This window comes from Erpetoichthys calabaricus, chromosome 8 (genome assembly GCF_900747795.2).
Source record: "Erpetoichthys calabaricus chromosome 8, fErpCal1.3, whole genome shotgun sequence".
Classification (NCBI taxonomy): Eukaryota; Metazoa; Chordata; class Cladistia; order Polypteriformes; family Polypteridae; genus Erpetoichthys; species Erpetoichthys calabaricus.
Window position 1 is genome coordinate 11,148,292 of NC_041401.2, and position 27,798 is coordinate 11,176,089.

The window sequence follows — 27,798 nt, forward strand, 5'->3', positions numbered from 1 at the left end:
GAATTCTTCTCGTCAAATGCTAACGTAATGACCTCTTGTATGATCAGAAAGATCATAGCGGTAAATAATGACTGAAATGTTAGAGAAGAGTTTGGGTAACTTGGTTCTGAGGGTGCAGAGCTTACTGACGCTCACGTCCAAATTTATTTTTCTGGCTTTAGATTGTTCATAGTATTTTCATATGATTGGTAGATTACCTGATCATAGTGAGAATATTACGAGTACTGCCACCTTATATGAGGGTCTGGGCCTCCTAAAATCCACCACCAGCTCCTTGGTTTTGCTGGTGTTCAGTTGTAGGTGGTTTGAGTTGCACCATTTAACAAAATCCTTGATGAGGTTCCTATACTCCTCCTCCTGTCCACTCCTGATGCAGCCCACGATAGCAGTGTCATCAGCGAAATTTTGCACGTGGCAGGACTCCGAGTTGTATTGGAAGTCCGATGTATATAGGCTGAACAGGACCGGAGAAAGTACAGTCCCCTGTGGCGTTCCTGTGCTGCTGACCACAATGTCAGACCTGCAGTTCCCGAGACACACATACTGAATCTACTCCCATCTCTGTCAGCTTATCCCTAAGGAGCAGAGGTTGGATTGTGTTGAAGGCACTAGAGAAGTCTAGAAACATAATGCTTACAGCACCACTGCCTCTGTCCAAGTGGGAGAGGGATCGGTGTAGCATATAGATGATGGCATCCTCCGCTCCCACCTTCTCCTGATATGCAAACTGCAGAGGGTCGAGGGCGTGTTGAACCTGTGGCCTCAGGTGGTGAAGCAGCAGCCTCTCCATGGTCTTCATCACATGTTATGTCAGAGCAACAGGCCGGAAGTCATTCAGCTCACTAGGACGTGATACCTTTGGGATTGGGGTGATGCAAGATGTTTTCCAAAGCCCCTGTTCCAGGCTCAGGTTGAAGATGCGCTGTAGAGGACCCCCCAGCTCCAATGCACAGACCTTCAGCAGTCGTGGCGATACTCCATCTGGACCCACTGCTTTGCTGGCACAAAGTCTCCTCAGCTCTCTGCTCACTTGCACTGTTGTAATTATGGGTGGGGATGTCTCTCCAATGCTGGTATCAGCAGAAGGATGTGTGGAGGGTACAGTACTCCGAGGTGAGAGTGAGAGTGGGTTAGGGTGGTCAAATCTGTTAAAGAAGTTGTTCATTTGGTTTGCTCTCTTCACTTCTGTCTCGATGGTGGTACCCTGCTTGGAGCTGCAGCCAGTGATGATCTTCATCCCATCCCACACTTCCTTCATGCTGTTATTCTGCAACTTCTGCTTCAGCTTTCTCCTGTACTGCTCCTTCGCCGCCCTGAGCTGGACTCGGAGTTCCTTCTGTATAAGAGAAGTCGAATCCAGTCTCACATAGAGCCGCATATCATCGGCATAGCAATGGAATGAAATTCCATGCTTGCGGATGATGTGACCCAGGGGTAGCATATAGATATTAAAGGACTGATCCTTGTGGGAGCCCACAGGTGACAGTGTGGGTATGAGACTTAGCATCCTCCAAGGCCACACACTCAGCCCTATCTGTAAGATAGGACTCGAACCACTCCAAAGTAATACCAGAAAGTCCAATCATATAGTGAAGATGATGAAGGAGAACATTATGATCTACCGTATCAAATGCAGCTGTGAGGTCCAGGAGGATAAGGAGTGATGGAGAGCCCTGGTCAGCAACCATCAGGAGGTCATTGGTGACTCTGACCAGGGCTGTCTCTGTACTGATTGAATTTTTTGAGGTGATTCTGAAGCTGGACCAAAACAACCTTTTCCAAAACCTTAGACAAAAATGGAAGGTTGGAGATCGGACGATAGTGTGCTATCACTTCAGGATCCAAAGAGGAGTTTTTTTGATCCCCCGAGTTCCGGCTGCACTTTCGGGTGTGATGGATAGGCTGCCCACACGGGCTCAGGAGTCCCTAACACAGCACCCCCTTGGCGGTGCCTGTGGGACCCAACAGGGTGGCACCCAACTCTAATTCTCATGGAGCCCTGTGGGAAACCGAGGCACCACTCCACCCCAGGGGGGGGGGCGGCCATCTAGCGTCCGGGGGGGGGGTTTGTATTGCACTGTCCAGGGCTGCTCGCCCTGGGTATAGTGTGCAGGGGCATCCTGGCTGGGCATGGACCCCGGCCGTCTGCCACAATATATATATATATATATATATATATATATATATATACACGAGGGCAATCCCAAAAGTAAGGTCTCCTATTTTTTTAGAAATACAAACAACCGTTTATTTTCTATAATGTTTACATCATTTTAAAGGTTAAAGACTTATTTGTTTTTCTACATAATCGCCATTTCGGTCGATGCATTTTTGTAGACGCTGTGGTAGTTTTAGAATGCCCATGTCATACCAGCTCGCCGCCATGTCCTTCAGGAAGTGTTGAACCTCATCTTTCACCTCTTCGTTAGAGCAGAATCGCCTTCTTTCAACTTAGGGAACAGGTGGTAGTCACTGGGTGCCAAGTCCGGACTATAGGGTGGGTAGGTGATGAAGTTCCAACCGCCGATCTTTACGCATGTTTTCCTCAACCTTCACGACTGTCTAGACGGAAATTGACGGTCTCCTGCGCGAACTTCGTACTTGGCGGTAGCGTTCAACGGGAGCTCCATTTTCAAGGGCTGCCAAGCCAAGATTGAGCATCCTGGCGAAGCCGCACATGCTTGTTTGGGAGTGGAGGAAGCACCAATCACAACAGTGTGGCCAACAGCCGTATGAACAGTTTCTCTACGTCCCCACTGCTTTGGAGACCTTACTTTTGGGATTGCCCTCGTAATTAGTTATTGCCAGTTATTGCTGTCATTCTGTTTGCATCTTTTGTTGTCTGAGGCCTGGTGGCGCAGTTTTTGGCCACAGTATTCGGTGCAGTGTAGTTGGCAGACGCTTCTCTAGCCATCAGGGACACACATAGAGGACCGTTGCACCATAATAATCCACTGAAAACGAGTTCAGTTTCTCTGTCCCCATTGACGTCAATGACTTTTGCCATGTCCGGTGAAGTTCTCGAACATTTCCATGGTTTTGCCAAAGTGAACTCCATGGGATTTGCTCATCCCTGTTTCTGGATATGTGCACCCTCATGGGCCGGTTTGTCTCCTTTCATTTCTCATAACACTTTTGTTCTTCATAAAGCCAAAAGTAAAACTCCAGGTAGCACCTAGAAGCTGTTCCTGTCCCTCTGAGTGACACAAAGCAAGTCAACATATACCTGTTAACACAACGTAGGGTGTATTGCCATCCCATCCGGAGAAAGGTACTATATCAACTATTTCCTGGGTAGGATTTCCTCTCGGCATGAGCTTCAATCCCCAAATGTTTACGATTTTTCTTTCTTTTCTTTTCTCCTCTCTTGGTGACTGCCACATTCACACGCTTTCTTGTTTGCTTGATTTTCCAGGACCGCCGCTTCAGCGATGAAATTGATAAGCTGACGGGATACAAGACCAAGTCCCTGCTCTGCATGCCTATTCGCAACAGCGATGGGGAGATCATCGGCGTAGCGCAAGCGATCAATAAAAACCCGGAGGGAGAGGTCTTCACTGAGGATGACGAAAAGGTAAGGATGGCGTTACAAGGCGGGGACGGGAGTGCCAGGGACATCAACAACAACAACATTTATTTCTATAGCACATTTTCATACAAAAAGTAGCTCAAAGTGCTTTACATAACGAAGAGAAGAAAAATAAAAGACAAAATAAGAAATTAAAATAAGACAACATTATTTAACATACAAAGGAGTAAGGTCCGATGGCCAGGGTGGACAGAAAAAACAAAAAAAAACTCCAGAAGGCTGGAGAAAAAAATAAAATCTGTAGGGGTTCCAGGCCACGAGACCGCCCAGTCCCCTCTGGGCATTCTACCTAACATAAATGAAATAGTCACTTGATGGTGATGGTCATACAGACTTCTGGCTTTTAATCCATCCATCATTGTTGGAACATCATGGTGCTTTGGGTAGATGGCCGCACGCCACCACCAACAGGACACCGGAAAAGGAAACAGAAGAGAGAGTAGGGGTTAGTACAGATTTTGAATGAATAGTTATTATAATGAATTGGATATACAGAGTATCAGGATTAAATTACGGTGAAGTTATGAGAAGGCCATGTTACAGTAATGTGTTTTCAGTAGTTTTTTAAAGTGCTCCACTGTATTAGCCTGACGAATTCCTACTGGCAGGCTATTCTAGATTGTAGGTGCATAACAGCAGAAGGCCGCCCGCCTCACCACTTCTTTTAAGTTTTGCTCTTGGAATTCTAAGGAGACACTCAGTTGAGGATCTGAGGTTACGATTTGGAATATAAGGTGTCAGACATTCCGATATATAAGCCGGGGCGAGATTATTTAAAGCTTTATAAACCATAAGCAGAATTTTAAAGTCAATTCTGAATGACACAGGTAACCAGTGTAGTGACATCAAAACTGGAGACATGTGTTCGGATTTTCTTTTCCTGGTAAGGATTCTAGCAGCTGCATTCTGCACTAATGGCAAACGATTGATGTCTTTTTTGGGTAGTCCTGAGAGGAGTGCGTTACAGTAATCTAGCCGACTGAAAACAAACGCATGAACTAATTTCTCTGCATCTTTCGATGATATAAGAGGTCTAACTTTTGCTATGTTTCTTAGGTGAAAAAATGCTGTCCTAGTGATCTGATTAATATGCGATTTAAAATTCAGATTACAATCAACGGTTACCCCTAAGCGTTTTACCTCCGATTTGACTTTTGATCCTAATGCATCCAGTTTATTTCTAATAGCCTCATTGTATCCATTATTGCCAATCACTAAGATTTTGTTTTTTTCTTTATTTAATTTGAGAAAGTTACTATTCATCCATTCTGAGATACAAGTTAGACATTGTGTTAGCGAATCAAGAGATTTGGGGTCATCAGGTGCTATTGATAAATACAGCTGTGTGTCATCAGCATAGCTGTGGTAGCTCACATTGTGCCCAGAGATAATCTGACCTAATGGAAGCATGTAGATTGAGAAGAGCAGTGGACCCAGGATAGAGCCTTGTGGAACACCATATAGGATATCATGTGTCTTTGAGTTGTAATTACCACAACTAACAAAGAATTTTCTCCCTGCCAGGTAGGATTCAAACCAATTTAAGACACTGCCAGAGAGGCCCACCCATTGACTAAAGCGATTCTTAAGAATATTATGATCAATGGTGTCAAATGCGGCACTCAGATCTAAGAGGATGAGAACAGATAAATGGCCTCTGTCTGCATTTACCCGCAAGTCATTTACTACTTTAACGAGTGCAGTTTCTGTGCTGTGATTTGTTCTAAAACCTGACTGAAATTTATCAAGAATAGCATGTTTATTGAGGTGCTCATTTAACTGTATAATGACTGCCTTCTCTAGAATTTTACTTAAGAAAGGCAGGTTAGAGATGGGTCTATAATTTTCAAGAGCAGAGGGATCGAGATTATTTTTCTTAAGTAGGGGTTTAACTACCGCAGTCTTAAGACAGTCTGGGAAGACCCCCGTAAATAATGACGAATTTACTATGTCAAAAACATTATCACTAAGCACGCCCGATACTTCTTTGAAAAAATTAGTTGGTATTGGGTCAAAGGCACGAGGGTTTCATTTGAGAAATTATTTTATGTAAATCTATCCTAGTGAAAGACTTTAATTTGTTTATTATGGGGTACTGGGGTTTAGGAGGATCCTTAGTGTTGGGGAGATATACTATGTTATTTCTAATATCATTAATTTTTTGATTGAAAAAATACAGCGATAGCCTCACAGGTTTTACTGGAAGTACTTAGGAGGCATTCCTTTGAGTTACCTGGTTTAACAGATGATCAATTGTCGAAAATAAGACTCTGGGATTACTAGCATTGTTATTTATAATCTTAGAGAAATAGCAGCGCCTCTCAAGACGGACTGTGTTATTGTATTCTGTTATTTTAACTTTTAATATTTCATAGTCAATAGTTTAGTCTTCCTCCATTTACGCTCAGCTCTACGGCATGTTCTCTTTAAATCAGACACTCTTTGGGTCTTCCATGGTATAACAATGCTAGAAGATTTTTTAAATGTCTTTTCAGGTGCAACTAAGTCAACAGCAGCCCTCACTTTAGTATTAAATCTTTCCACCTTACTATTTACATTCTCCTCGCTATTATAATTGGCACTATCAACGGACTGATTGGTTAGAATGTTTGAAAGTTTTAAAGCTGCTGATGAGTCAAAGAACCGTTTTTTAACAATATGCTTCTCATGAGTGTTTTCTATCATTATTTCTATATTAAAAAGTAGAAGAAAATGGTCTGATAGACCAATATCAATGACCTGCTTTATATCAACTTTTAGTCCTTTAGTAATCACTAAGTCTAACGCATGACCTGCTTTATGTGTAGGCTGATTAACGAGCTGTCTCAAATCAAAAGAGTCCAGGAGGTTCATAAATTCTTTTACTTTTTGGTCACATTGATTATCTATATGAAAATTAAAGTCGCCGACTATTAAGAGTGTGTCATAGTTCGTAATTAAGATTGACATCAAGTCAGAGAATTCCTCAAAGAAAGACGCGTTGAATTTTGGAGGTCTATACACGGATAATACTAGAACGTGAGAATCTCCCTGAATAATAATGGCGAGATACTCAAAAGACTTGAATTTACCAAAACTGATATTTTTACATTTTAACCTGCTTGAGTAAATGTTTGCTAGCCCTCCACCTCTCTTTCCTTGGTGATCAGCACGAGTAAAACTGTAATCCGGAGGCGCAGATTCGATTAAAACAGCTGCGCCATCTGAGCTAAGCCACGTTTCACTTAGTGCAATAAAATCTATTTTTTTATCACTAATAAGATCGTTGATAAAAAACGTCTTGTTAGTTAAAGTCTAATATTTAATAGTGCCATATTCAATGTTTCGGAGGAGCAGAGATGAATGCTATGTGTGTTATTGATATATGGAACAGGAATTAAGTTATTTTTATTAGCGCCGCTCTGTGTGAATTTTTTGTTTAATCTATGATCTGTTTTTACAGTTTTAATACATTGTTCATCTAAAGTAGTAACTTTAATTAAATTATTGGTGTTTATGCCGTATTGCCTAGATTTTCTATGTGCATTAAGATTGGTTATTACAGTATTTATGTTGTGCACTTTTATGGAAGATTTTATTAAACAATTATCATGACCAAGCACAGGAGTGGCATTTCGGAAGGGGTTAAAAGCAGAGATAGATAGTCAAGATAAACGAATTACCTTGGATATGTTTTCGGAGAGGACCCGGGCGCCGAAGCTATTCGGATGCAGGCCATCTTGCTTGAAAAAACGCGGTCTTTCCCAAAAGAGGTCCCAGTTGTTGATGAACCCATCCATCCATCCATCCATTTTCCAACCCGCTGAATCCGAACACAGGGTCACGGGGGTCTGCTGGAGCCAATCCCAGCCAACACAGGGCACAAGGCAGGAACCAATCCCGGGCAGGGTGCCAACCCACCGCAGGACACACACAAACACACCCACACACCAAGCACACACTAGGGCTAATTTAGAATCGCCAATCCACCTAACCAGCATGTCTTTGGACTGTGGGAGGAAACCAGAGCGCCCGGAGGAAACCCACGCAGACACGGGGAGAACATGCAGATGTCTTGATTCTTGCAGAAGCCCTGCAGCCAGTTGTTTAAACCAAGCAGACGACTGTAGTACTCGTTTGATCGTCTGACGAGAGGGAGTGGACCCGAGATGAATATCTTTGCCGATGGGGTCCTCTCCTTTGTGTCTTTAATTAATGCAGTGAAGTCTGCCTTGAGGATCTCAGACTGTCGGTGCCTTATGTCGTTTACGCCAGCATGTAAAACAATTGCTCCAACTGCCCTGTTCTTGTAGATCGCCGGCGCACGTCTCGTCACATCTCGGACACGAGCACCGGGAAAACAAGAAACAAAAGATTTTCTATTAGGGCAAGTGATGTTGAGGTTCCTAACAATAGAATCACCTACCACTATTACATCACCAGGAGCTGAAGGCGAACTGGGGACGCTTAGAGGGTCAAACCGGTTCTGCGTTACAGTTCTACATGTGGCCTCAGACTTACTGGTGTTCTGGTAAGTGTTGGGTATAAGAAAAAAATAAAATGATACGCCAACATAGACATTGAAGCTTTAGGGTCCACCAGGTTCTCAATTGGGGGCTCAGAAAACTTTCAGGGGTGTGGCAGGATCAATGAAAATAATTACAAAACAGCATGTGAAATACTCAAATCACTAAAAATCAAGCTATAGGGCTGGGCTTATCAATTTTTTACATGGACCACTTCATTAATATCCAACATACTGTTGTGCAGCGTGGTCACCGTGAGACACTTGGATCTGGAGTGGGAGGCAGAGACCACCATGGAGAGCTGCCCGTCATGTCAATCAAGACTGACATTGAGAGGAGAAAAGGGGCGACATAAAGGCCGGGTGAAATAACATGGATAGGCTGGGCTGGAGTGAGTGGCGGGCGTTAATTTTTTTTTTGGTGTAGTGGTGGTGAGCATGTCAGCTGAACTGAAATGGTGTGCAGTCCAGCTGATATTTGTCTGTGGAGAAAAGAGCAGCCTGGTTGTCAGTGGGGAGTTTAAAAGTGAGGAGTAAATAGGGATGGCAAAGGGGCAGCATGACCTGGGAATGGGCACCAGGCAGAAGACCAGAAGTAGAGGGGTGATCTACGAATCAGACAGAAAGTTCTGGACGGTACTGGAGTAGATGATGAGTCCCTCCAGTATCCTCCGTGGCCAGAACAGTAAGGAGTTAATGGGTCAGGTGTCAGTAGTGCCCACTTCACGTATTCTGTAATCTAATATGTAATAAAACATGAAGGTCTGCGTGTCGAGTGCCATAGAGCAATCTGATTGGTCAGTTTGGCTTTGGCGACGCAAGGAAAGAGGAAGTGCGAGTTTGAGATGGAATACGGAAAGCATAAAATTAAATGAAGACGTTAGAAAACTGCCTCGAAATTAACGACAAGAGTCTGAGAAATAAGGATTATGGGAACACAACTGAGAAAGAGACATTCAGATACACACGGAGGACCAAGAATAGCAAATATTTAGAAATTATTCAACTACCTGTCTTTGAGAGATAACATACCTAGTATATTATAATTATTTATCACTATCTATTATATAGTGCCTTTCATATCTATCTATCTATCTATCTATCTATCTATCTATCTATCTATCTATCTATCTATCTATCTATCTATCTATCTATCTATCTATCTATCTATCTATCCATCTACCTATCTATCTATCTATCTATCCCAACCTCGGTCCTGGGGGACTCACTGTGGCTGCAGGTTTTTGTTCCAACCAGCTTGTTTTTAATTGGACTCCTGGGCTAATTAAGTGATGTGTTATTTCCCAAGTTTTGTGTTTTGGGAACAATATAGAAATTAGAAAACTAAGTTTGGTAAAAAAAAAATATATAACATATATAATATATATATATATATATATATATATATATATATATATATATATATAATATATATATATATATATCCATCCTTCCATCCATCCATCCATTTTCCAACCCGCTGAATCCTAACTACAGGGTCACGGGGGTCTGCTGGAGCCAATCCCAGCCAACACAGGGCACAAGGCAGGAACCAATCCTGGGCAGGGTGCCAACCCACCGCAGTATATATATATATATATATATATATATATATATATATATATATATATATATATATATATATATATATATATATATTAAAATGTACCAAGCAATTATATACAATACAATACAATACAATACAATTTATTTTTTGTATAGCCCAAAATCACACAAGAAGTGCCGCAATGGACTTTAACAGACCCTGCCTCTTGACAGCCCCCCAGCCTTGACTCTCTATGAAGACAAGGAAAAAAACCCTTGTAGGGAAAAAAATGGAAGAAATCTCGGGAAAGGCAGTTCAAAGAGAGACCCCTTTCCAGGTAGGTTGGGCGTGTAGTGGGTGTCAAAAAGAAGGGGGGTCAACACAATACAATACAATACAATACAATACAATACAATACACAGAACACAAGTCATCCTCAATACAGTATAAAAATAAAAATTTTAGAAGTACGGAGCAAAATTTAACAGTAGATGATATCCCATAATATGATTTGGATATATTTAGAGTCTTGGAGACCTCATCCATCAAGCTGCCTCATCCTATTGGCCATTCCACAGCTGAGACATTGCTGGGCCAGCCAATCCGATGAAAGGACCCCTCTACCCGATGATTCCTGCGATCCTCCATCAGGGATGACTTTAACTTAGGCAGGCAAAACAACTTGGCAGGTGGGCCGTGGCACCAAGTGCCACATTTGAGTACTGAGAAGAGAAACAGAATAGGTGAGAGTTAGTATCCAATTCTAACTATCATGTTACTTATGTTTTAGTGCTAATAGAGGGAATACATTATATGGGAATAATGTATTTTTTTCTTTTTAACACTATTTTCATCTTTATTTTCATTCTACTTTTCTAGGTGTTCTAATTGTTTATAATTAATCAATTATTTACTAATTAGTGGATCTGATGCTAAAGTAGTTGCAGCCTTTGATTATTCTGTGTCGTTTGCCTGGGTGTCTGCTCTGCTAATTTTTAATTGTCATTAATAAGATACAACGAAGGGGAAAAACAGCACAGAGAAAGGGCAAAATATAATAAAATCAACAAAAGAGAGTTAAGCATTTACTGTACATCTATAGCAAAAGCAGAAATATTTCTAAATGTCTTATAAATGTAAAAAGCATGCTGCTGTGCTTTTCTGAATGTAGAATAAAAAAAAATAATATCAGCTAATTAAATGAGATGAGTGTGATCAGGTGTTGTTACTGATTAGGAAGCTGGTTGGAACAAAAACCTGCAGCCACAGTGTGTCCCCCAGGACCGAGTTTGGGAAACACTGATCGATCTATCTATCTATCTATCTATCTATCTATCTATCTATCTATCTATCTATCTATCTATCTATCTATCTATCTATCTATCTATCTATCTATCTATCTATCTATCTATCTATCTATCTATCTATCTATGGCCAGCTCTCTTTGTCAGATGGATGTTCCTCTAACAACCAATGCAGTTCTGCCCCATGGTGACTGTATATCTATGAGGTTGGTCAGCATAATCCAAGGTGAGAATTAGGTGAGGTTCAAGGTGCATTCATGTACGCACATTCACAAGATGATCTGTAAAGGTAAATTGAATAGAAATGTTTGTACGGCAGGGTTTCTATATCAGATTTTTTTTGGTGCAGGCACTCATTTAAAAAGAGGGTGCATCATAAACATTAAAATTGGTTTTATGAATCCATTACCAAATGAAATATAACAAAGACAGATGGACTGCATTTGTCTTTCCAACAAATGGCATATTACAAACATTTGCAATAATGCATTTTATTACCACAAATGTTTGTGATGCATTGCCTGTTGCTAAGATAAATGCAATATGCCATCTGTTGGAATGACAAATGCAAAACATATATTTCTGTTAAAGACCATTTGGTATGGGATTTATTGAAGCAGTGTTAATGTTTCTGAAGTGCCATCAGCTGGAATGATGAATGCAATGCACTTTTTGTTACTGGAAAAGTTTGTGATGCACCATCTGTTGGAATGATAAAAGAAATGCATATATGGTGCATGACAAGCATTAATGCTTAAGTCTATGTTTATTGCTTAGATTTCAACCCATTACTATAAATGTTTGTGATGCACCATCTGTATGAATGACAAATGCAATACATATGTCTCTGTTAAAGACCATTTTGTATAGGATTCGTAATAGCAGTGTTAATGTTTGTGATGCATCATCTGTTGGAATGAAAAATGCAGTGCATTTTATTATTACATGAATTACAAAATGCATTCCAATAGAGGGCACACTGCAAATGCTAATGCTGAAGTCTACATTGATTATTCAGATTTCAACCCATTTGCATCCATAATGGCTAACACAGTACAACACCCTACTAAACCATTACTACAAATGTCTTTGATGCACAATCTGTAGGAATAAAATGCATATGCATATGTTTCTGTTTAAAAGCCATTTCACATGGGATTTGTAAAAGCAGTGTTAATGTGTGTGATGTGCCATCTGTTGGAATAACAAATGCAATGCATTTTATTACTACAAATGTTTGTGATGTGCCATCTATCAGAATGATAGATCTGTTAAAGGCCATTTGGTATGGGAGCTTTTAAAGCAGTACTAATGTTTGTGATGTGGCATCAGTTGGAATGAAAATTTGCAGCGCACTTCATTACTACATGAATTACAAAATACATTCCAATAGATAGATACTTTATTAATCCCAATGGCAAATTCACATTAAACAATATTAAAAAGTAGTTAAAAGTGTCCAGGGAACGAGTCCACATAAAAGAAAGTAGATGGTGCACTGCAAACATTAATGCTGAAGTCTAAGTTGATTACTTTCAACCCATTGCTATAAATGTTTGTGATTCGCCATTTGTAGGAATGACAAGTGCAATGCATATGTCTCTGTTAAAGGCCATTTTGTATTAATTGTGTGATGCGTCATCTGTTGGAATGACAACCGTAATGCATTTCATTACTACATGCATTATAGAATACATTTCAACAGATGGCGCACTGCAAGTGTTAACCCTGAGGTCTGCGTTAATTACTTAGGTTTCAACCCGTCTAAGATGGGGAGCACAGCTAGTTATTCATAACGTAGTCATGCACATTGAAGCAGCTAATTGATACTGCCTAGTAAAACATACAGTAGATTAAGTGTAAATTTACATACATTTATCTATTCAAAAATTATTGTGAAAATATACGGTTAATGTAATTCTGCTGGATTTTTTACAGTGAATTTTGTAAATGGTATTCATTTAACCTCTAAGGACACGTCTGATTGCAGTTCTATTAATGAACTCTGTCACAATACTAAGAACTTTATAGCGCCTTCGCTTTTGGAGGTGCACCGCAATGCTTATATTACACAGCCACTGTATTAGTTCGAACTACGTTAATGCCTTTTCAAGAGCAGTTGTATCATTAAGTCCCAGCCGAGTAACAGAGCCCACTCAATTAGTACGTTCACAAAGCAATAAAGACACGAGTACACGGGACGGAATTCAACACTCCGGGTCGCATTCGTCACTGTCAGCGTCCTCCCCAGCGAGTGCTGATGCAGCGCGTTTGGGGCGATGATTCTGTTGAGCCCGATATCCGTCAGGGGGACAGAGCGGCTGACTTCTCTTTTTCGAGCGCTGATTAATTATTAATTGTGCTTTATTAGCGGTACGGACGGCCGTTTATTGCTCCGTATACAGAACGAGTCCCGGCGCAATCGCACATTTTTTTTTTTGCTGGCTCAGATCTCAGTGGAGAAATGGACATCTGGGGAGTTTTACAGGCCCTCTTGAGTTTTTGTCTCTTTCAGCTAGTCAGCGTAGAATCTTCTTGTCTGTGAATTCAGGGACAGTGCTAGGAAACAGTAGCAATATTAATAATCATTCATTTTATTCATATATTGTCTTTTCTGTGTTTTGAGGGCTTCCCTGATATGGATGAGCATCTTGTGCCCAATGTCATTGTGATGGGCTTTGAAAAAGTGATGAACTGAGATGACTGAATGAATTCTGAGCCCCAAAACCACAGACGCAACTAGACCACACAAGTCCCGGGTTCAAATATGCTAATTTTTTTGAACAAAAACACCTTGTTGCAGGCTTCTCCCTCTCGATCGGCACAATCCTTTCTTTCCATCCATTTTTTTCTCCTCCACTCTTCTCAGGCGAGTGCTGTCCTTCTTATCTCCCGACTCCAAACTGGCGGGCTACCTTATAAACCCAACCCCAGGAGTACTTCTGGTGCCCAAATCAATTTTTCCAGAATGCACTTCCGAGTTAGACAGAACCAACTTGGAACAGGAAATTTTAAATCTCCCATCAGTTCCCCCTGGTGGCTCCTATGGAAACCCAATGGAGCTTTGCCCTTTGCCTCCCGACTCTGACTTAACTGAAGGATGCTGGATGGCTTCCGGGTGGCGCAGTTTTGGCGCTGCTGCCTTGCAGTTAGGAGACCTGGGTTCGTTTCCCGGGTCCTCCCTGTGTGGAGTTTGCATGTTCTCCCCGTGTCTGCGTGGGTTTCCTCCCACAGTCCAAAGACATGCAGTTTAGGTGCATTGGCGATTCTAAATTGTCCCTAGTGTGTGCTTGGTGTGTGTGCCCTGCGGTGGGTGGGCACCCTGCCCAGGATTTGTTAATAATAATAATAATAATAATTCTTTGCATTTATATAGCGCTTTTCTCACTACTCAAAGCGCTCAGCAATTGCAGGTTAAGGTCCTGCCTTGTGCCCTGTGCTGGCCAGGATTGGCTCCAGCAGACCCCTGTGACCCTGTGTTAGGATATAGCGGGTTGGACAATGACTGACTGACTGGATCCATCCATCCATCCATTTTCCAACCCGCTAAATCCGAACACAGGGTCACGGGGGTCTGCTGGAGCCAATCCCAGCCAACACAGGGCACAAGGCATGAACCAATCCCGGGCAGGGTGCCAACCCACTGCAGATCTATCTATCTATCTATCTATCTATCTATCTATCTATCTATCTATCTATCTATCTATCTATCTATCTATCTATCTATTTCTCTATCTATCTATCTATCCATTTTCCAACCCACTGAATCTGAACACAGGGTCACGGGGGTCTGCTGGAGCCAATCCCAGCCAACACAGGGCACAAGGCAGGAAACAATCCCGGGCAGGGTGCCAACCCACCGTAGGACACACACAAACACACACACACACCAAGCACACACTAGGGCCAATTTAGAATCGCCAATCCACCAAACCTGCATGTCTTTGGACTGTGGGAGGAAACGACTGACTGGATGGCTTCCTTTAACGTTGGTCCCGGAGTACTTCCACTGTCAGGGCATAGTGCGATGGAAGTACCTCCAGGTCAAGCGGAAGCCTCCCGAAACAGGGGGTCCTTCTCCCTGCAGCACTCTCTGTTGGCGCCAACAGGATTGTCCCTCAGGACTACAAATCCCATAAATCCTTGCGGGTATCCAAACTCTGTCCACGTCAGACGAGTACTGCCATCTAATGTACTGCTGGAGGGACCACTCTTGATTAACAACCTCCCCCAGCCCATCCCCTGACTGAGATGATAATGCAGCTCCAACCCGGCTGGGTTATGCTCCCTCTCATGTTTTCCTTCTGTTATGGCTTCCCAGCCAAGCAAGGATCCACTTTCCATCCCAGTCGAGATGCCAGTCCATCCACCATGGTACTTACAACATACAGTGGAACCTTGGGTTGTGAGTATAATTCGTTCCGGAAACGTGCTTGTAATCTAAAGCACTCGTATATCAAAGCAAATTTCCCCATAAGAAATAATGGAAACTCAGATGATCCATTCCACAACCCAAAAATATTCATATGAAAATAATGAATACAGGGCGGCATGGTGGCGCAGTGGGTAGCGCTGTTACCTCGCAGTTGGGGGACCTGGGTTCGCTTCCCGGGTCCTCCCTGCGTGGAGTTTGCATGTTCTCCCCGTGTCTGCGTGGGTTTCCTCCCACAGTACAAAGACATGCAGGTTAGGTGGATTGGCGATTCTAAATTGGCCCTAGTGTGTGCTTGGTGTGTGTGTGTGTGTGTCCTGCGGTGGGTTGGCACCCTGCCCGGGATTGGTTCCTGCCTTGTGCCGTGTGTTGGCTGGGATTGGCTCCAGCAGACCCCCGTGACCCTGTGTTCGGATTCAGCGGGTTGGAAAATGGATGGATGGATAGATAATTAATACAAAATATAAAGTAAAAATACATAAAACAAATTAACTTGCACTTTACCTTTGAAATGAATTGTGGCGAGTGTGAGGGAGATGAGAGAGAGGAGGAGGAGGGGGTTATTGTGTAGGTCGGCGGAGCTGGGGGGCGGGCAAGGGGGGGACATCTGTCCCCAGGTGCAGCATCCAGGGGGCGCACAAATTTCCCTTCCCCATTGCATTTTGGCAAACAGGAGGGGGTACGAAATCTTCAGTTGTCCCCGGGCACTGAAAACCCTAGGGACGCCCCTGGTCGACTTTCACTCTTAACTAATGGAACCCCTGCTATCTGTTGGCTCACTGGAATCTTCTTCTTCTTTTGTAACTTTAACAAGGAGCCTCTCCAATGACAGTTGTTTTTGCCTGAAGAGTCACTACACTTGGACACAAAATTTTAAAAAATGCTTTAAGCACCGTAAGGTTTCTAAACTCTTGTGGGATTCCACCCAATGGGACGACACGCAGAAGAGCGTCCCGAAGCAACCGCAGGTTCCCAGCGCTGTAGCAGTTCGCCGCAAAAGCGAATCTGAAAAGATTGCGGTCAAGCTATAAGCGCCTGCCGTCGATGGGTGATACAAGGAACATTATTAATGCAAGGGCACAGTATTACTTGGCCATCAACCTGGCCATGACCCTGCCTGATTGCTGTGTCTGTGTATAGGAGAGATGAGCTGCTGTTCGGTTTGCAAGGTCCAAAACACTCACATTCCTAATTCTTCACTGCTGCGTTATACGCATCGAACGTCCGGGTGAGTACTCATTGGTTCACAACTCCTGCGCACACACGCACACACACAGTACCCACTCCTACCACTTAAGACATTTGATTTTGTTGAAGAAGGCCACAACAGAATCGCAAGACAAGCTTGCGTGATTGTCATCTCACAGCTTCAAGCACAGCTTAGCAGTTCTGGTCAAAATTATCAGGTGCCACGTTCAACTGTGAAGAGAAGACTTCAAGCAGCAGGTTTGGCAGGTCCAATGGCAGTAAGCAAGTCCATTGCTAAAATGACATATTAAGAAAAAGACGCTTGACTGGGCTGTGGACCACCGTTAGACTCAATGGCCTCTGCAATTGAAACATTGAACTGATAGACATTTGGAGATGTGGACGCTGCTCGTTCTTGTGAAGCACCCATCACACGAGCTGATGACTCACAGAAACTTGTCTTGTGACTTCGTGGTGGCTTTGGGTCTGCCAGACATGTTCTCATCTGAGTTTCCAAGCTCCTCTTGGACTCGCTCAGTGACTCTCCAAAGTAGTGCTTCTTACACTTTTTCTTCTTGTGACTTAGTTTTGCCTTTTTTGTGCCATCGTGACCCACAATCTCTGTGGAGCATCATCCCACCCTTGAGAGCTGGTGGTTATACCCCTTGACCAAATGTTGGTAATTGTCATCTCAGGGGATGAAGTGTATGGGGTCCCTTTTGAGAATCGCCACCAGCTGTCATCTTTCCCTTTAGAGAATCACTACCGATTGTCATCAGGGGTGGGGGCTGGGGGGTGGATACCCTCTGGAGAATTGTCGCCAATTGTCATTGGAATCCCCTTGGAGTAACGTCACCAGTTGTCATGACATTTGCGGTGACTATGGTGACCCATCATGATTGTTATCCTTTCCCATTCAGTACTATTGGTGATTCATGACTTTGTGTGACCCAAATTCTGACAGCACTGGGTCGTGAACCATTGTCTAGGAAACTATGCTGTATTTTTTAACTGTTATAATGGTCTTCCCTTGTTAATTGTCTTTTTCTCACCACTATGATAGCAATATATAGTGCAATTTTATCCAGATAATGCTTTATAGGGTCTAGTAACACAGTTTGTGCCAACACTGCTCTTATAAAGACAGAAGGTTTGGAAGTAATCAGCATTAGTTGGGACACCTGCAGGAATTGTTAGAATCAACTTTCATTTACGTTCACTTCAATTTGGTTAGCAGATGCTTTTATCCAAAGAGACTTACTTACAAAACAGTTCAATATAATGGAGTAAACATCAGTCTAGGAACAAGTGTGACAGGACAAGGTGACAAATATGATCATCACAAGTGAGCTCAGAACAAAGTTTAAGCAAGTTACAATTACCAGATTTACAAAACCTAATAGCTAATATTAGTTAGTCAAAAATTCACTGAGCAAGAGGGTCTTCAAACACTTTTTGAACACATTGATTGACTTAGAGTTTTGAATGGAGGTGGGCAGCACGTTCCACCAGCCAGGAGCTACACATGTTCTGAATACACAATGGGAGGTCTGAAAATTGAAAGTCCACCTCTGCCAGACTTAGTGTTCAGAAGTCATTAAGAAGGCTAACAGAATGTCAGGTTATATAGCGTCTTGATGTGTGAAGTACAAGTCACAGGAGGTTCTGCTCAAGCTTCATAACACACTGGTGAGGCCTCATCTGGAGTCCTGTCTGCAGTTTTGGTCTCCAGGCTACAAAAAGGACATAGCAGCACAAGAAAAGGTTCAGAGAAGAGCGACTAGGCTGATTCAGCACTACAGGGGATGAGTTATGAGGAAAGATTCAAAACGTTGATTCTTTTCAGTTTAAGCAAAAGAAAATTAGGTGGAGACATGAATGAAGTGTTTAAAATTATGAAGGAAGTAGTCCAGTGGATCGAGACGGTGACTTTAAAATGAGTTCATCAAGAACACGGGGGGGGCACAGTTGGAAACTTGTGAAGGGGAAATTTTGCACAAACATTAGGAAGTTTTTTCTTCACACAGAGAACGGCAGACACTTGGAATAAGCGACCAAGTTGTGTGGTAGACAGTAAGACTTTAGGGACCTTCAGAGCTCGACTTGATGTTATTTTAGAAGAATAAGTGGATGGGACTGGCAAGCTTTGTTTGGGCTGAATGGCCTACTCTCGTCCAGACAGTTCTGATGTTTCATTGTGGTGTTTCCACCCTGTTGGCTGTGACTGACCCTTGATGAAACCCCAAACCCCCCAGCTCCGATGACCAGGCTCAATTCACAATAGCAGCATTGCAGGTGGATCACGGCGGATCCTGGATGATTTCCCCAAATCCCCTCTCTGACAGTTATGCTCGATTCACCAAGAATTGACAATCGTGCTTGATTCATCTAACGTTGTGACGCTCTGGTGACTTTGCATGCAAGACCCCCTAGCCATGAACCCGCTTTGACAATCGTGCTAAATTCATGGGGAAGGACCCTACCTTTAGTGGGTTACAAACATACTGCCAGGTGAAAAACTGGATCAGGACACCAGAAAGTTTGGGAAACACTCTTCTAATGTTCTGAAGAGGACCACCTCAAGCAGAAAGCCAATGGCTACAAAACAACAAAGTGAATGTCCCGGAGTGGCTGAGTCAGAGTTTAGATCTCAATCCAATGGAGAGTTTGTGGCTTGAGTTGAACACCTGAAAAGCTTGGTGGAGGACAATGTCCGTGTCCAGATGTGCAAAGCTGATAGAGAGAGACCTGTGCACAGAGACTCAAGGCTGTCATGGCTGACAAAGGTGCTTCAAAAGCACATAAGTCCCATAAGTCTCTCCAAAAGTGCCCACTGAGGGGGAGGATTACTGTCAAAACCCCAACTAGAAACAGAAAAAGAACCCCAAACATGGTCCCAATGCAAATATCCAAGAATGGTCAAAAGTCGGAGGTTCAAAAATCACAATACACACCCTAAAGGAATGCAAGGAGGCACTCCGCGCCTTAGCACATTCACAACTGAACCACCAGGGACTGTGGGAGACCCTCCATTGTTTCATAAGGCGGGGGACAGTTCCTGGTCATGACTGGCAGGCACTACCACAAAACACATGGAAAATAATAAAGGCAGCTTATAGTTGTCGTCTTCTTCTTCTTCCTCTTTCGGCTGCTCCCGTTAGGGGTCGCCACAGCAGATCATCTTCTTCCATATCTTTCTGTCCTCTTCATCTTGTTTTGTTACACCCACCACCTGCATGTTCTCTCTCACCACATCCATAAACCTTCTCTTAGGTCTTCCTCTTGTCCTCTTCCCTGGCAGCTCTATCCTTAGCACCCTTCTCCCAATATAACCCTCATCTCTCCTCTGCACATGTCCAAACCAACGCAATCTCACCTCTCTGACTTTGTCTCCCAACTTGAGCTGACCCTCTAATGTCCTTATTTCTAATCCTGTCCATCCTCGTCACAACTAATGCAAATCTTAGCATCTTTAACTCTGCTACCTACAGCTCTGTCTCCTGCTTTCTGGTCAGTGCCACCGTCTCCAACCCATATAACATAGCTGGTCTCACTATCGTCCTGTAGACCTTCCCTAATAGATTATATATAAGTACATAATCCATAACATTGCTTCCTAAAACCAAATGCATATACCAGGGTATTTAAAAGACATATTCCAATAAATGTTAAACTCCAAATTGGAAAAGTAAAGCCACAAATGTTTCTCTCTGACTTTGTCTCCCAACCATCCAACCTTAGCTGACCCTCTAATGTCTTCATTTCTAATCCTGTCCATCCTCGTCACACCCAATGCAAATCTTAGCATCTTTAACTCTGCCACCTCCAGCTCTGTCTCCTGTGCCACCGTCTCCAGCCTATATAACACAGCTGGTCTCACTACCGTCCTGTAGACCTTCCCTTTCACTCTTGCTGATACCCGTCTGTCACAAATCACTCCCGACACTCTTCTCCAGCCACTCCACCCTGCCTGCACTCTCTTCTTCACTTCTCTTCCACAATCTCCATTACTCTGTACTGTTGATCCCAAGTATTTAAACTCCTCCACCTTCACCAACTCTACTCCCTTCATCCTCACCATTCCACTGACCTCCCTCTCATTCACACACATGAATTCTGCTTTGGTGGTCCTACTGACCTTCATTCCTCTCCTCTCTAGAGCAGATCTCCACCTCTCCAGGGTCTCCTGAACCTGCTCCCTACTCTCTCTACAGATCACAATGTCATCATATGCGGACAACAATAAAGGCAGCTTATAGTCAAAGACGAAAACAAAGAATAACCCACAAAATTAACAAAAGAAACATTCACATAAATTAATGACAAGAAACACGACTTTGAAGCCCAACCTGGCCGAAAGAAACATGGCAACTATGAGCTGGCCCTTCCAGTGACGGGTTACCTTAATACGACAATCGAGTGAAACCTCAGGTGGTCTCCATTGGACTAACTCTAAAACTGTTTGGTTGCATCAGTGACGATTTAGGGATGTCATTTTCAAGGGGGTGAATGCTTGTTGTGTGCTTTTTAAAGGTCGATTTATGGGGCGCCCACGCAGAATTTCTAGAAACTTGAAAACATTATAATTTAGTATTCAGGCAATGTGGTGTAGTGACATAACGGCGTCGCAGCTCAAATTCAGTTCTTGCTCTTGACACTGTGTGACCCCGAGGAAGTCACTTCACGTGCCTGAATAAAATAAAACTAGATAGATAGATAGATAGATAGATAGATAGATAGATAGATAGATAGATAGATAGATAGATAGATAGATTATTAATCCCAAGGGGAAATTCCCATACTCCAGCAGCAGCATACTGATAAAGAACAATATTAAATTAAAGAGTGATAACAATGCAGGTATAACAGACAGACAATAACTTTGTATAATTTTAACGTTTACCCATCTGGGTGAAATTGAAGAGTCGCATAGTGTGGGAGAGGAACGATCTCCTCAGTCTGTCAGTGGAGCAGGACGGTGACAGCAGTCTGTCGCTGAAGCTGCTCCTCTGTCTGGAGATGATCCTGTTTACTGGCTCCAGTGGATTCTCCATGATTGACAGGAGTCTGCTCAGCACCCGTCGCTCTGCCACAGATGGCAAACTGTCCAGCTCTGTGCCTACAATATAGCCTGCCTTCCTCACCAGTTTGTCCAGGCGGGAGGTGTCCCCCTTCTTTATGCTGCCAGCCCAGCACACCACCGCATAGAAGAGGGCACTCGCCACAACTGTCTGATAGAACATCTGCAGCATCTTATTGCAAATGTTGAAGGATGCCAGCCTTCTAAGGAAGTATAGTCGGCTCTGTCCTCTCTTGCACAGAGCATCAGTATTGGCAGTCCAGTCCAATTTATCATCCAGCTGCACTCCCAGGTATTTATAGGTTTGCACCTTCTGCACACAGTCACCTCTGATGATCACGGGGTCCATAAGGGGCCTAGTCCTCCTAAAATCCACCACCAGCTCCTTGGTTTTGCTGGTGTTCAGTTGTAGGTGGTTTGAGTCACACCATTTAACAAAGTCCTTGATTATCCATCCATCCATCCATTTCCCAACCCGCTGAATCCGAACACAGGGTCACTGGGGTCTGCTGGAGCCAATCCCAGACAACACAGGGCACAAGGCAGGAACCAATCCCGGGCAGGGTGCCAACCCACCGCAGGACACACACAAACACACCCACACACCAAGCACACACTAGGGCCAATTTAGAATCGCCAATCCACCTAACCAGCATGTCTTTGGACTGTGGGAGGAATCCAGAGCGCCCGGAGGAAACCCATGCAGACAAGTCCTTGATTAGGTAAACTAAATCAATTTAACTGATTATATCTCTTAATCGTGGCAAGTCACCTGGAATTAAGGTGTCAGCCAAGTCATAATAATAAGTTGTTGAAGTGCAATTCTCATTTTCTAAGCACTATTTAGATTAGTGATCTATGGAGGGGGGACGCCTTTTCCCTAGAACCCCTTGCACTCTGTTCTTAAGCAGTGTGACTCAAATTTAATTGGTCTCCATTGTTTTTTTCTCTCCCAGCTAAGTCTATCGACCCACCTCAAGTTACCCTCCCCCCCCCCACCCCAAATCACCACCTTCTCATTCATTATGCAAGTAGCCAATAAAAGGCAGTCGCTATGATGGGCTGTCAGCCGCCAGCCTACATCTCCGAGCCGGTTGGCTACGGGCACAGAACGGCAGTAAAAATGCGCAGGCAGGTTCTGTTAATTGCATTTCACTCAAATGTTTTGTGCTTTGAAAATTTGTGGTAATGAGTTTCTCGTGTCTTTCGGAACAACTGAATGATATATAAACAAGATCTTTATGAGCTGCTTAATTGGCCGGCAGTGCATCGTAGGGAATTATCGATGGCCTTCGCTGTGGGCAGGTGGTGCGCAATGCCAGCCGTGCTGGTCAGCTCTCCATTCTTTCCAGTTTTAAATATTCTCAGTCAGACAGAACCACACAGGACCCTTGACTTGCGCTATTCCAGGTGAGACGGTCATCACTTGAACTCTACTGTGACCGTCCCTTTCAAAAATGTCATAAAAAGAAGGAAAAAAAGGCAGCCGACTCCTAAAAAAAAATAAATCCACATCCACTAAATCACTAAAATGTTGCAGGTTCTGTTCCCTCCTGGATCTTATTGCAGTTATGAAACACGCCACAAAAGTGCCATAAAGACTCAATTCACATCTAAAAATGTCGAAGGGAACTAATTGGAGTTACAGTGTGCTACGTGAAAATTACTTTTTTTGACACATCCCTCAAAATCACATTCAGCATTTTAGAAGGCAGAGGTTCCCCTTAAAGGCCTGATTTGTTCTGCTAAAAAAGAAAAGAAAAAGGGGAATAAAAAGAGCAAAGGGAAAGTTTTATGAAGGACCGGGAGATGGAAAAAGACAAAAGCCAAAGTCCAAAGGTAACTTGCAAAAAAGTCGAAGAACAGGGAGACCCAAACAAAAGCAAAACTAACAAGCCCAAGCAAAGTCTACTGTGATACGGCAGAGGAAAATGCGGAAAAATTGGCACAAATAGGCTGAGATGGTCACCTGGGGGGGGGGGGGGGGGGGGGGTATGGTGCTTCATTTGAGGGGCGCCGTTTATGAAAGTTAAGGGGTGTGGAATGGACACCGAGGGATACCATTTAAGTAATTCAAGTGGTGTGTGACTCTGTACCTTTCTGTTGTATCTGTGCTTATAGACAGCGAGGGGCGCCATTTTGGTAACTCAGGGGGTGCCGTGGGTCCCTGATGTTCAAAAGGTTCAATAATACTAAAAGCGCACTATTGGACACCAAGGGGTGCCGTTTATGCAAATCAAGTGGCTCACATTCTGGACCTTTCCACCTCTTTACTCCTCCCTTCATCCACTCACCAGACACCGGGGGGGTTCCCACCGCCCCCAAAGGTCCTAGAAGTCAAATAATACAGGAAGCCTGCTTTGGACGCAAACAACTGCCATTTATGTTACTCAAGTGGTGTGCACTCTGTACCATTTTGTTGTATCTGTGCTTATAGACGGTGAGGGGTGCCATTTTGGTAACTTAAGGGGTGCACACATTGGACACCAAGGGGGATTCCCACCAACACAGGTTCTAAAAGTACAATAAAACTAAAAGCACACTATGGACACCAAGGGGCACCATTTTGTGCAACTAAAGATGCGCACATTCTGGGCCTTTCCACCTCTTTACCCCTTCCTTCATCCACTCACCAAACACCAATGGGGATCCCACCGTCCCCAAAGGTCCTAAAGGTCTAATAATACAGGAAGCCTGCTTTGGATGCAGACGATGGCCATTTATGTTACTCAACTGGTGCGCGCTCGGTACCATTTTGTTGTATCTGTGCTTATAGACAGTGAGGGGCGCCATTTTGGTGACTCAAGGGGTGCACACATTGGACACCGAGGGTCCCCCATGTTCAAAAAGTTCAATAATACTAAAAGCGCACTATGGACAACAAGGGGTGCTGTTAATGCAAATCAAGTGGCTCACATTCTGGACCTTTCCACCTCTTTACTCCTCCCTTCATCCACTCACCAGACACCGGGGGGGGTTCCCACCTCCCCCTAAAGGTCCTAAAGGTCTAATAATACAGAAAGCCTGCTTTGGACACCAAGGGTTACCATTTATGTTACTCAAGTGGTGCGCGCTCTGTACCATTTTGTTATATCTCTACTATAGAGAGCGAGGGGAGCCATTTTGGTAACTCAAGGGGTGCACACATCGGACACTGAAGGTGATCCCCATACCCTCAGGTTCTTAAACTGCAACGATACTTAAAGTGCACTATGGACACCAAGGGTTACCATATACTGTATGTTACTCAAGTGGTGCACGTTCTGTACCTTTCTGTTATATCTCTACTATAGACAGTGAGGGGAGCCATTTTGATAACTCAAGGGGTGCACACATCGGACACTGAAGGGGATCCCCATACCCCCACTTTCTTAAAGTGCAATGATACTTAAAGTGCACTATGGACACCAAGGGGCGCCATTTATGCAACTCAAGTGACACACGTTCCAGACCTTTCCACCTTTCAAGAGTGTAGAAGTGTGTAAAACGTGCACGATCCGCTTGTGACGATGCGGGTTCTGCTCCAAGCTCCCATCTTGCTTCTGGGAACTCTGAACCCGACACCGTCGGTAATGTCACCGATGAGCTGGACAGTGAGGCACAACAATGAAGCAAAGGGGATGGTGCAAAAGTGCTTTTATTAAAATCAACAAAACCAAAACAGTGTTCAAATAAATAGTGCATAACTTCAAAAGTCTTCAAATGAATAATCCAATAAAAACAAGTGAACTCGTGGAGGTTAAAAACACAATAGGAAAAAAACAAAACCCTTTTAAAAACAACGAGGTTAAAACAATGGCTGGAAGCTGCCCTTTAAAACAAAGCCCGGTGCCTTCTTTTACTGGTGACTTCCCTGCTTCTCCCATCCAGGCTATGCGCCAGCGGAGTCACCCTACATGTGGCTGACCTTCTTAACTGTACTGGTCTGATGGCCTTTCCGATCCCTGGCTCCAGTTCTGCTCACCCAGACAAGACCTGTGCTCCCCAGTGACCAGGACGCTCACGCTGGGGCTTCCACTTCCCAAGTCCTTGACTCCCGCTGCCTTCACTGTGGCGAGCCAACCTTCTTCCGGTCATTCCTGCTTCAAACAAGTGGCTCAGCAGGAGCGACCATTACCGTCGACTCTCAGGTGCCGGCCAAACGCCCCACTCGGGCTCGCCTGTCTCTGCTGCCTGCAAGAGATGGGAGGGAGAAGGAAGGAAGAAGAGAAAAGAAAGTGCTGTGTGCTCTTCATTTGACTGTGCCATTGTGCTGTGCAGGTGGGAAACAGTTTGGGAAGCGTTTCCCACAAGAAATAAGGCTGTGTGTGTGTGAAGGAATTTGTGTCTGTGTCTGTCTGTGTCGGGTTTTTGGGAGCTGGAGTGCCCCCTGCAGGCCACATCCGAGAAATTTGAACTCCACTACTTGCCATTAAGGTAGACAGAGACCCGTTGGACGTCATTACTACATGCCTGCAATCGCTCTCCCACACCGGCTTTGATTCCTTCTCCCTTAACCTCCCGTCACATTCTTTTTCCATTCCTTCTTTTCTCCCCCATTCCCATCCGCCTCACACTTCTATTAAATGTTCTTGGGACGTGGATCAGGTGTGGCAATCAGCAGCTCCCGGCAACAATTACGGCAGCTGACGACTCCTGACCTGTGCACTTAAGTGAGGACCGTCCGCATCACGAATCTCCCAGGAAATCGCTTCAGCCACACTACCATGCCCCCTCTCTAAGCCGCGAGTGCGGCGACTATTTATTTAAAATGTGGTCTTTTTAACTTGAGCTGTGGACCCGCCGCTGTAGCCAGGAGATCATTGGTCACCCTGACAAGTGCAGTCTCTGTACCGTCGTGGGCCCTGAAACCAGACTGAAATTCCTCAGACAGATACAAGATGGTCTCTCAAGAGCACATTCTAAGATTTTACTAAGGAATAAGATGATTGGAAGACTTGAAGGGAAATGGGACACGGCCACCCCGTCAGTGGCAGATTTCCACACTACTATGACAAACACACTTTGTCATCGCTGTTCGTGTCACTGTCGAGAGTGTGCAACACCTGGGCTGCTGAAAGACCTTTCTTACGTGACGCCATTATGAGGCCAAGGGAAGACGTGTCTGCACCATTGCCCGGGTAACACTTGGGCCTGTCGCTTACACAAGACACGTCCCAGAGCAACGCTCGACACTTAACGCTGTTGGCACTTTCACAGCCCGAGTAATCCTCGGGTCTAATGCTTACACGAGACGCGTCTATACAGTCGCCCGAGTGATGCTCAGGTCTAACGCTAAGGAGGTTAGAATTTTATGCAGACATTGCACCTGGAATGTTTTCTGGGCTGTTGAAGTCTGTCTGCAGAAGCCATAGAGGAGGACTGGGATGACGAGCGCTTGGAAGAGTCACACTTAGTCTGATTGTTATAGTTTTTTTTTCTGCACCAGTTTAGCAACCCAAAGACAGCAGTTGTTTGGCCAGTTCAGCCCAGAAGCTTGGAGGTAGCGGTTATTTTCTTCTCTTTGTGGCGGACCCAGCCAGGAAGCCTTTCAAGTGGAAGGACCAGGGGAGAGAGCCTGCACAGGACACTACGTCCCCCAGAGGTCCTAGATGGCAGCCACCTCTGGGCTGCAGCAGTGCCTCCACAGGGCATCATGGGAGTTGGAGTTCGGCACAGCTCTGTTGTGTTCCATGGGTGCCACCAGGGGGTGGTGAAGGAGCTGTGGAGCCTGACTACCTCATGATTCCGCCACACCCAGGAGTACTTCTGGACCGTACTGATGGGCCACCTGGAGTGTTCCCGGGTGCAGCAGAAAAGGGACCACCTCACTTCACTTAAGGAACCTAAGTCAGGAGGTAGGGGACAAAGCTTGCTGGGAGGAGGGGAGGCAGACGAGAGATGGGAGGGAGAAGGAAAGAAGAAGAGAAAAGAAAGTGCTGTGTGCTCTTCATTTGACTGTGCCATTGTGCTGTGCAGGTGGGAAACAGTTTGGGAAGCGTTTCCCACAAGAAATAAGGCTGTGTGTGTGTGAAGGAATTTGTGTCTGTGTCTGTCTGTGTCGGGTTTTGGGAGTTGGAGTGCCCCCTGCAGGCCACATCCGAGAAATTTGAACTCCACTACTTACCATTAAGGTAGACAGCAGCTGGAGACCCGTTGGACGTCATTACTTCTGT

The 27,798-nt window shown here is 44.2% G+C and overlaps 1 protein-coding gene across 1 annotated transcript in view; it reads left to right on the plus strand.

The window, feature by feature from the left end:
* Window positions 1–27,798, plus strand: part of pde11a (phosphodiesterase 11a) — a 428,873-nt gene that overhangs the window by 44,238 nt on the left and 356,837 nt on the right. Inside the window, exon 3 of the mRNA XM_051930468.1 lies at window positions 3,416–3,574. Within this exon, the coding sequence (XP_051786428.1) occupies window positions 3,416–3,574 (159 nt within the window). The remainder of the gene's footprint in view (window positions 1–3,415; window positions 3,575–27,798) is intronic.